The sequence below is a fragment of the Pseudopodoces humilis genome, chromosome 2 (genome assembly GCF_049639895.1).
Source record: "Pseudopodoces humilis isolate 2021_Gansu_Grassland_sample_001 chromosome 2, ASM4963989v1, whole genome shotgun sequence".
Classification (NCBI taxonomy): Eukaryota; Metazoa; Chordata; class Aves; order Passeriformes; family Paridae; genus Pseudopodoces; species Pseudopodoces humilis.
Genome location: NC_142201.1, coordinates 63,213,774 through 63,225,073, shown reverse-complemented (window position 1 = coordinate 63,225,073; position 11,300 = coordinate 63,213,774). Strand labels below are relative to the sequence as shown.

Genomic DNA, 11,300 nt, shown 5'->3' with positions numbered 1-11,300 from the left:
CAGTGAGTGAGCAATGAGCGATGTGAAGTCCAGACTACGGAGCCTGTTTCCCTGTGTGTCAGTATAGAGCGGGAGGCATTGTGGCTGGACTGCCTTCAGCCAGCATCAATGTTACAGTACTTCCTCCTGTCTCTGAGAGAGAAAGGGGGGCCAAGGTATGACAAGCTGGGAGGGAAGGGGTCTGCCCTGCTGTCTTTGATGTAAAATATACCTAAGTACATCTACTGCATAAGACAGCCCAACACTGGGACAACTTTGCAGAAAGCAGCATCTGATTAAGAGCAATATTCCTCCTTCTCTGTCCTCCTGTGGCAAAGGAAACCCCCTTTGAGATGCAGGGGTCACAGGGCTGGAGCCTGTAAATCCCACAGCAAACTCCAGGAAGCATTTCAGAACCACCTTTAATCGTAATAAACAGGGTAGAATGCTACTAGCTGAGTATTAACTGGATCTGAGGACTACCACCAAGAGCTGAAGGCTGGGGGAATGCTTGCTGAATGTTGCTGCACTGCACATTTGATCTCCCGTTTTTCCATGGTCTGTCTCCCATGCTGAGAGGCTCAACAAAGCTTAAACAGAAACTGTAGCCCTGCAGCTCCAATGATGATGGATCCATGCTTCAGGGAAAAGGTTCTTCACACCACAGACCTCACCTTAGTACAGGCAGGGTGTAAGTACCCTGAGTAGCAATTGCTTCAGAGGTCTGATTTCCAGCTCATTTAAGTCAATTTAAAGACTCATTACATTTGATTGCCTTTGGATAACTCTTCAAGCATGAACATGTTCTTAAATACTTTAAACAGCTTTTCAAGCTGACAGTTTATGGGAACGCATTAGTGGTACCAGCACCATGCTGGGCCAAGGGCTGAACATCGGCATCTTGGCACAGCTCCCAGGAAAAAGGGAGCTCACATCACCCTGTGAGTCGGAGCCCTCACTCCAGCAGCAGCTGAAAAATGTTACCCATCAAAAAGGCCATTAAAAAAGACAGATTTGACTCTGGTGGCCAAATGCTGAGGCTTGCTCCTCCTATGTTGTCACAGCAGGTAACACCGTGTGTCTGTCAAGCCACCCATGCCAGCTTTGAACACTGCAGTGGGGTGCCACCAGGAACTGGCAGCTAACACACAACAGTGCTGCTCTTACTTTAAAATTGCTGCTGGTTTGTGGGGGAGTGGGGGGAGGAAGAAGTGTGGGATTGGGAAATCTCTCTCTCTGCTCAGAAAGCCAGTATTGAGAAAGATAGCAGCCTACTTCCTGAGAATGGAACCCATGCTAATTTTGCCTTCACACCCACAAGGCTGGTTAAAGGGCATGTAGGGTTTGGCTCCTTAAGGGAGAGTTGATTTAAGACTAATAGTCTATTGCCTAAACCTTTCTTCTCTTACACCAACCTCTTATTTTTTGCCCACTAGCATTCCCCTGTTGCAAAGTCTCCGGAGAGACAGTTACCCTAACAAATGGCAAGAAAAGTCTTGGTCATTCACAAAGGCCTGAGCTCTGCTTCTGCTGTTAATTGGGGTTTCAACCCAATTCTGAATACTTACAGCAGTAATGGCAGATTTGTGATGTCTGGTTTTAAAACACAACAAAAATATGCCATCATGGCTTTTGTAGTTCACTGTTACTGCTCTCTGCAATTCCCTGAAAGGAGGTTGTAGCAAGGCGAGGGTTGGTTGGCCCATTCTCACAGGTAACAAGTGATAGGACCAGAGGAAATGGCCTCAAGTTGTGCCAGGGGAGATTTAGATTTGATATGAGGAAAAATTTCTTCACTGAGAGTGGTCAGGCATTGGAACAGGCATCCCAAGGAAGCAGTGGAATCAGTGTCCTTGGTAGTGTTCAAAAGATGTGTGGATGTGGCAGCTAAGGGATATGGTTTAGTGGTGAACACAGTGGTGTTACATTAACGGTTGGACTTAATGATTTTAGAGGTCTTTCCCAATGTAAATAATTCTATAAGATTCTCTGTGAATCACCAGATGTTGTCATTTTGATTTTTGTTCCCAGAACAGGTATTAATCAAATAATCTTGTTGTTTGCTGGTTTTGTTCATAATTTATTTTGAGCTTGCTGTAGTAGTATTATTGTCAATATATTTACATTTAAAAATTTTAATAAAGGAAAGGATGACTATGGAAAGGATGCATAATTCAACAGTTCTCTCACTGCTTTTTACAGGTAACATGCTGTGGTAACATTTCTGTGATGACTAAAATCTGATCATCCATTTTCTTGGCCCTCCCTGTAGCATGCCTTTTGTACTAATTTCCTGCAAATATTTGTCTATTGTTTTCTTGATATAAACATTGACAGTAAGAAAATATCAAAGTCTTGAATGATGAAAATGCCTCCTCAATTTTAAATTCACCCAGTATTCAGCATCAGTTGTTTGCACTTTGATGCAACCAGCTAAAAACTCCCCACCATATGAGCAACAATGACAAATTGTTGCTCAGTTATCTGAGCAACAATGACAAATCAACACAGTTCACTGATCACTATCAGAAAAATGATGAAAACTTCCCACAGCTTGAGCTTTGTGTTTTCTAGATGAGAAATGATTCACTAACCAGGGCAGATAGTTGAGGGTGCTGGACAGTGGATGCATCAGTATCTCACAGTCTACCAGTACACAGTGCACAAGGTGGGAAATGTCAGTGGCACTCACCAGGTATGATGCACAAAACATGACTGCTTTACACAATAAAATCTATTGGCTATTCCTGTGCCACACCTTACCTAACACATTCTTTCCCAGGGTACTTTGTGTGTCTCGTACACACATACAAAAAAAAAATTATATGAAAGCACTTTTCAGTAATTTGAAAGGAGTATGTTCCTACAAGCCAGACCCAGGGCATTATTCCCTCCTGCTGTGTGTGGAAGTAACATGATTCCTGCTCTTTCTTCCACCAGAAGCCAACCAATCCTGCAGATCCTCTCCCACGCACACCACTCCTGCAGCGCCGCAATGAGTCACTCAGATCACCAGCTTCTCAATGCTCAGAGTACTTGTTTCATCCTCTTCATTTGAGCCAAAATACCCAGGGAGGTCGATCATCTGCTGCTCTGCCTCCATTAAGCCAAAAGTAGAATTGTCATAAAAGGCAAACTCAGGGTCCAACGGGAAGCTCTGGCACTTGTCCCTTCGATACTGGGCAGGGCTGACACTTAGGCCTCTCTGGGAATTATCTTTGCCATTTGGGCCTGTTTCTTTCCGCCACACACCTTTGGGGTTAGGTGAAGGGCCCCTCTTACTTCGGCTGGGCTCAGGCTTCTCAGCTGCTTTCTCCTGACCAGCAGGCTGGCGGTCCGTGATCAGGTCCAGCTTCCTCACCGGGGGCCCTGCCCTGTGGTGGGTCTTTGTGCCATGGCCCTGTGGTTCACACGCCAGCACAGTGCTGTGGGGCTGATCCAGCTTTTCACAAGCTGGATTAGTGTTTCTTGATTTTGGCCGTATCCTGCCCTCCAGACCCTGGTCCCATGTCCTGGTCCTGGAGTTGTAGAGAGGAGTCTGTCGGGGTGTGAGAGTGGACATGCTTCTCTCTCTGAAAGGCCTGGCCTTTTTAGTTTCATGGAAACTAGCTGTTCTTCTGAACTGTGAGTTTCTATGACAGCCCCTCTCAGGCAAGTCCACCCTGTTATCCTGGTGCTTGAAATGACCTCTTCTGACCAAGGTTTGGGTAGGGCTCATTGCAGGATTGGCCTGTGAGAATGGAAAATCCAGCCTAGGGTGAGAGCCTTCTCCCAGGAACTTGGGCTGACTGGCTGGCTGTTCCAGAAATGGAGATTTGATCCGAAATTTGTTTGCTGCTGCCTCCTCTTGGTTTTCCCCGCTCAGGGGAAGCATCGTGGTGGCACCAAGAACTGTGTCCGTGAGAGGATTCTGAGAGACGTGGTACACCTTAGTGGTCTCCGTCAGGCCTTTCTTCTTCATCTCTTTCAGCTGCTGCTGTGCCAGGCGGTAGCTGAAAATTGGAGGGATTATTTTTTGGGCATTTGGCTGAAAGTTTTCACTTCCAGAGGCATCATCTTCTTGGGCAAATTGGAGGCTTCGCCTGTAAGTTAGGGGAATGTTGACAGGGGCGTCTCCCCCTTCAGCAAAGCTGTCCCGTTGCTTGTTGCCTTGGCAGATGTTCTCCTCGTCAGAGTTTTTCCGGAAGCCAGGGGAATGGACAGAGTTCCGTCGGACAGCGGTGCTGCATTTCTGAGCTCTGCAGAGCTTCCTCCAGAGGGTGATAAGAACAGTGGCAAAGATGATGAACAAACATAGTGAGATACCTGTGATGGTAACTATATTATTTGCTTTCTGGTCCTCTCCTGGCTGAACAGATGGTGGGGTGGGAGGCTGGACAGCTGTAAGAAAGAGCACACACATGTCAGAGTTGCACTGGCAGCAGCATTTTGGTATTTGAGGATGGATGCTTCACTACCAAGGAAAATAAGCAATTAATACAGTACAGGAAGTTGTCTGCCATTAAAATTTGCTCATTGGAGATGACTTACTACTTGATGACTTCATACTGGCACAAGTATCTACTTACTTTAAACCAAGGCTCCCACAGACCTTTTAAATGTAATCATTATTTTTTTCCTGCTCTGCAATTTCCATAAGGTATTCCTAAATTCCTGTAAAATGGAGGAATTCTGTTTGCCTCTCTTTATGAAGTACTTTTAGGTTCTCTGTTGAAAAGCGTCGTAAAGAGGGTAAAAATAATTCAACCCAGGCTAGTACTTCAGGTATCATTTTAAAACTATTTTTGGGAGAGCTTAAGTGGGTGTGAGAATTGAAATGAGTTTGAAGAGAGAGGTAGCATCAGGACAGGCAATGTAACTTTTCTAAGCAGTCCTCTGAGGATGCTTTTACCACTGTCAGGTGCCACAGTCCCAGAGGAAAAAACCTTCCCATGCCACAGCAAGCTTTCAACTGAAAGTGTCATTGCTCTTTCTCCAGCATTCTACTATTGATACCCTTCTGCTGTGGACTGGAGATGGGACTTTAAACAGGGAAGAATAGTCTGCAAACCCTTCTTCACTGAGAGGATAATTAGCCACTGGGATAGGCCCCCTAGGGAAGTCATCACGGCCAGAATTCACAGGCTGTCTGGATGATGCTCTCAGTCATATGGTTTAGCTTTAGTAGTCATGGGGGAGAAGGGAGTTGGACTCAATGATCCTTATGGGCCACTTCCAATTTGAGATATTCTATGATTCTAACCTGTAATGTGACAATCTCAGAGCTGTCCACAGCCCTGTTTAAACCTCACACTTGCCCATTCCACCCCATTACAGATGGCTGAACCAATGACAAATTGGTAATTCTTTTTTTGAATGAGGTCTCAAGAATTTCAGGGGCAATCTTGAGCAGAATACAGTATGGTTGAAAGTGGATTAAATTGGTCCAGTAGCTAATTTTAGTATCTGTTAACAGTACCCAAATTCTTCTGGTCAGACATCAGCTCCACAAAGCCATGAAATTTTTTTTGGAGGACAAGGCTGATTAGTTGCAGTTGACAAGAGCTGGCCATGAAGTTGTGAGTTCAAACTAAACCACTGAGCAATCCTGCCCTAGTCTCTAGTTTTATCCAGAACCTTCCATCAGGCTGACAGTCAGTCAGCTGTAAGACTTGGCAGCTGCTCCTGCCTGCACCACACTGACTGTCCAGGAATAGGAAATGTGAGTGCAGAATAACAAGAACTGGACACCATGTACTTCCCGTAATTCAGGAGAACACGCATTCAACAGCAAGCTGATAGTGCAGCTGTTAGGTGGGCAGCATGCACAAATGCACTGATGAACACAGGCCAGAAGGCCTCAAGCTGCTACAGAACAGACATGCAAGGTGCTGGGCTGGGAAGGAGATCCATTTCCCTATTTCAGGGCTACCTAACAATCCCAAATCCTCTAAAAAGTCTTGCCACTAGATTAACTTTGTGTCTCTGACAGCTTGAAACCAGCTTAAAGAACAAGACCACTGCCTGCTGAATCTTATAGGAGAATCTCTAAAACTTGCATTCAGTCCAATGCCCCTGTGCCGGAGCCTGGAGCACTGCTGTTCTGGACACCTGAGCAGGGAGTGAGCAAGCTGACCTCGGGGAAGCAGGCAGAGCCAGCATTTGCTCTGTTCAGGAACACTGCAGCAGAGCAATTCATCATTTTTCATCCTTCTCTCAGTTGTGTTTACTAATCGATATTTTCTGAATACTCCATTGTCTCTTTGTAATGCACACTGTGCTGCATTGTTTGGGATACACAGTTAACAGCAAGGAACTGCGAGCTTCCAAACAGGACTGGGTCCCTATGGTTTGCTCCCTGCACCTCATTGGCCCCTGCACCACGTGCTGGCCTTGCTCATTCAGCCATTTGCTCCATCTGCTGGACTAATGACTGCAGAGTTATGCTGGAAACAGAACCTATCTGCTTCCGAAAGCTGCAGACTGCTGGAGTGGGAAAGGAGAGGGTGACACTCCCAGCTTGAGATAAGGCAGTGGATGAACACTGTAAAGACACAGTGTCAAATCACTTCTTGAGCAAGCTGAGATTCAATAGGATGAAATCATGTTTGTGGTTCTGTAAAGGAAGATGCCCATGTGAGAGCAGGAGGGTTAGAAACCATGTGCAAGACAGAAGCGAGGTATTTCCTACAGATGATCCCACAGCAATGGGTGCAGATGCAGGCTCCTTTGTATCTGTGCTCTCTATGTATTAACCCTCTTTATTAACCCAGAGACTTCACTGGAACCCAGGGATTGTCCAGACCTGATGAGTCCAACCAGACTGCCACAGGTGTGTGCACAGTCTATGCACAGGATGGTTGGAAACCATCATACACCTTTTACAGCTGCACACCTGCACGGGAGGAGACCCCTCTGAGAAACACCAGAGGCTTGTCACCTCCAAGCATGCAAAGCAAGGTCCACACACAAATTGTGCTTTCAGCACATGCTCTGCATGCAGGTAACCCCCTCCAGCAAGCTCCCTGCACCAGGAGTGCTCTCTGAGCTCAAGAGGTGGGGAGGGAAACTGGCTGGCAAGAAGCCAAACCAAATTATATATTTACAGACATGCTGCTCCAGCAGATAGACAGGAGGCATGGGACAGCACAGCTCAACAACAACTTTGGAAAATCACTAACAACCCAAATGCATTTTGGTGGTGGCATTACTGCCCACAGCAGCCTCAGAGAGTCTGGCATAGAGAAGACAACTACAGCAGGGCTGGTTTAATCTGGGGGCCCAAAGCATCTGAGTTGTTCCTCTCTGCTTTCACTCACAGCTTTACTAAATAAGCAAACCCACAAGGTCAGTATTTTCAAGTCATAAAAAACATTAGACCTGTTAAAACATTCCCAGTGCTTCATGAACACTGACAACATGCAATACCTGGCTTAATGGAATATAATTTTTAGTATTTTCCATTCACCCAAACTTTTGTTAACTACAACTCATATCCTGCAGTGTTCCACAACACATTTCAGTCCTGCCTGTATATTTTTGAGGCCTTCATCCTCAGACACCTTGAAGCTGGCTCAAGCTAACACTTCCATTAAAAACGTAGTCCTTCCCTCTTCCTGCTCCAGCTGCACATTCTCTCCCCCTGCTGTCCTTTCCTTTTCAATGGTACAAGCACCACAGTGGCCATGTTCTAAACAGCTCCCCACATCCCTAAACTGTCCATTTTTTAGCTGTCTCCATTCCAGTTCTACACACTGCACTTTTGCAAGCAGAAAGAAGTGCCTGCAAGCAGCCAAAGCAAGGAATAAGGCATTGGTCACTTTGTAATAGCTTAAGACATCTGTTCAATTATAGTCTGAGATCCTAGGACCTGCACAGCTCCTGGGCATCTTTTCTTCCCCATCCCTGCCTCCTGTGGCATCTACGGGACACAAAGTCACTGGAGCTTGTAAATCTGCTTTCTGGTCTCTGTGGTCTTGGCATCAGGACACTCCTTTTCTGTAAGGAGTTTGCAAGAAGCAGAAGTTTTACACAGATTGAGCACTAGCACCCTGCTAAAAGAGGTCATGCCCCTCAACAATGGCTGTCAGCACCCAACTATGGTGCTGGCACAGCCTCATCCAGCCTGAGGGTCATGTGTCTGCTGTAATCCACCTATCATCTTATAGAAGGCTCAGGTCTCCTGTATCTTCACCCACTTGCCACCCACCAGCAGTTACCAACAGTTATTGATAGGCAATCAGTTGTTACCGATAGACAAGGGTTTATAAAGGCTTCCTAAAGCCTTACCTCTCAGTAACAGCCAGCCTGCCCTGTCACAGGCCAGCAGCAGTGGTAGGCTGGAGCAGGGGGAGACCTGGCACTGCCACCTCAAAGAACTCACAGAATGGCAACCTCAACACCACAGGTCCAGCTGGAACCAGCACCCTTTTTTAACTGACTTTAACTTTTTAATAGGTTTCCACTGGAGTCTTTGGCTTTCACTACTGAACATGTTCTGGTAGCCCCAATATCTCTCCTTCTGGACTTCTCCACTCCCTGACCATCCTGGAGATTTTAAACTGCTTGCATTGCACCCACGGCATTCAGAAATATTATGCCTTGGAGCCCTATCTCCAGTCTCACAATCAAATGCACAGGCTCCTGGCCCCCGAATCAGTATGACTGAAAGAGAGATGGGATGTTTCCATTTTACATTTTTTCCAGGGAAATCACATGACTGGAGGAAGAGGAGAGCAAAGCTACATACACACACACTCCTCCAGCGAGCACAGGGAAGTCTCCCTTGGCGATCCAGCGCAGCCTGGTTTTGCCGGCGAGGAGGTGAGGCACTCTCGGAAGCGCTCCCGGATGCCGTCCCCACAGGTGACACTGCACGGGCTCCAGGGCTGCCACCGGCTCCACGTTTCTACAAACACACAAGCTCACAGCAATGAGGAACTGTCTGTCTCCTTACCTTTAAAGACACAGCCATTTGTCTTCTTTTTGAGAAAAACAGCAGCAATAAACAACCAATGTAAACAGCAAGACAAAAAAAGCAAGACAAAAAAAGCAAGTGGCATCCAGGGATGAGCCAAAGCTTCCACTTGTTTTTCTTTTTTCACCCCAGTGTCAGCCTGCAACACAGTGGTCAGTCAACTGGCAGGCAGGTTCTGCCTGGAACAACAGCAAAAGGAAATGAATCTACAGATCTTTGAAGTGGGCTGGTAATTTATATATTCATCCAATTCCTGTCTGACAAACAGTGCATTTACAGCAGGATAACTTGATTGACTGAAGTACAGTTACTGCTGATATATTTATATGACTGTGACAGGATGATAAGCCTACAAGGCCTAATGAAATGGTAACATTGGTTTACTCTTTATTTTCTTCTCAGCACATAAGTGTATTATTGAATCATTCATCTGACAACTTACAGCTCTCTATTGTTTTATTGCTTATGGTTAGGCAATTTACCCAAGATGAAATTTTGCATGTTCATTTATTTATTTAAAGTGGAGGCAGACTCAGGTTCTAACACTACATTATAATTTTTTAATGTGTAATAAAATCCCTCTTTTTCTTAGACAACATCCTCATCCAGTGATCTCCACATGTGAGCTTTAGAGCAGTGAGAACCCAGAGAGAGAAAGATGGGACCATTCCTGCCCCTATCTCCCAGGTGTGACACTGAGGCAGGGCCACAACTTTAAATTCCAAACTAATGCATGAGTTCAGATGCAATCTTAAAAGATAAAACCCCCGGGGATGCTCCTAAGTGTCAGCTGACTTTGACAGAAAGAAGAACAATAGACTACATATCTCCATTTCCCTGCTCACAGATAAAATAGAAAAACAGCTAAATAATTTTTTTTTTTAAATAGACCAGGTTAAACTTTGCTCTTTTAGATAATTTGTGATGTTGCTACTGCCAACACAAGCCATGATTTTTAATTTTATTATTGCTGCTAGCATGCCCCAAGCCCTTAACCAATTTATGGTGTCAAAGCACTAGAGAGTGTTGTATGACTGATAAGGGCTTTATGATTTCAAGTATTGTTCCTAGTGTTTATTATTTTAAAATGTTTCTAACAAGAATAAATACAGATGTGTTTCAATAAACATGAAATTGTAACTGCTTTGGGCCCTGTCCTGGACAGTTTTGTGAGCACATCAGCATTAATGTGAGAGCCTAAGAGGACCAGTGGGGCTGCCCTCCTGGTGCAGGTCCTCACCTGCACTGCAGGATGGGGCCCCAGAGTTTGAGCTTACACTTGTGCTGCCAGCCGCAGCTGCAGCGTATGTGTGGGCACACACACACGTTTGTGTGCCTGCATGCCCCAGGACATCTCCCTGATGTCCACAGAGGAGAGATGGGCATGGCAAGACACCCTGGTGCTACTGCAGTTCTAAGCCCACACAATGTCTGGTGACCACCCTGGCTGTTTGTAACCAACTCCACCACAATACTGCAACATCCAAGATCCCAGGTTGTATTTCACTTTGTGCTGTTCATGCACCTCTCCGCTTTCACCCCTCTGTCTCTGTCTCTGGAGCTGAGCCCAAAGGCAGGCTGAGCTTTCAGACTCCTCCTTCAGTTTGCAGCCATGTCAGTACCCGGTGAAGTGCAATATGGAGCAAGTGTATGGTGTCAAAGGAAAAGAGAATCAGAGGATGCCAAGAAGCAGGTAACTGAGGAAATTTGTTGGGACAGGGAGTCCCACAAAGGTACAGACCATGGACAGTTTGCAAAACCGTGTCAGTTAGCAAGCAAAGCTATTACTGAGGGCAGGAAGAAAAAATGTTCATAATCTATAGTCATTCAAGGTCTCATTGATGCCTTCTCAAAAAGACTTCATGGTATCATAGTATCATATATATCATAGGATCTCACAACAGTTTTCTTCATCTCAGGACCATTAAGGACTCCAGCAGTGTCCCTCACCACTGCAGAGGGGCAAGTAGAAGGACCTACCTCCTTGTAGACCTAGATCCTCTTTGTGTGAGCAGTTTGTTGAGTTGCTGTCAAAATTTCCAGTGCATGAGCTAACTTGTTTCCCTCTCTCCACATTTCTTGCTCCTTTAAACTTCTGTTAATTAAGGTCAGATGCAGAGCCAGATTCAGAAAGGTTCTGGTTGCCTCCAGTGCTAACACTGGTGATAGTGGAGGGTGCTCAACAGTCTCCACATTGATGCCTGTGGGTTTCAACATACAAGAATATTTAGGACAAGTAATTTTCCAACACTGACGTCAAACCTAAGATGTGCCCATTGCTCCAGGACACTTTTCACTGACTTGGACATTGGCAAAAGGTATAGAGTTCCTTAGCAAAAACACATGGGACCCATAGCTTTAGGGC

General features: G+C 45.6%; 1 protein-coding gene across 4 annotated transcripts in view; it reads right to left on the bottom strand.

Moving 5' to 3' along the window:
- Positions 1-1,722: 1,722 nt before the first annotated feature.
- Positions 1,723-11,300, bottom strand: part of THSD1 (thrombospondin type 1 domain containing 1) — a 28,356-nt gene continuing 18,778 nt past the window's right edge. For 2 of the 4 annotated variants that reach the window (XM_005516334.3, XM_088051192.1), the window contains 2 exons: positions 8,708-8,866; positions 1,723-4,359 (listed from right to left, as the gene is read on the bottom strand). In XM_005516334.3, coding sequence (XP_005516391.2) covers positions 2,984-4,359; positions 8,708-8,866 — 1,535 coding nt within the window. In that variant the 3' untranslated portion in view covers positions 1,723-2,983. The remainder of the gene's footprint in view (positions 4,360-8,707; positions 8,867-11,300) is intronic. The other 2 variants (XM_005516335.3, XM_088051193.1) reach the window with 1 other exon arrangement.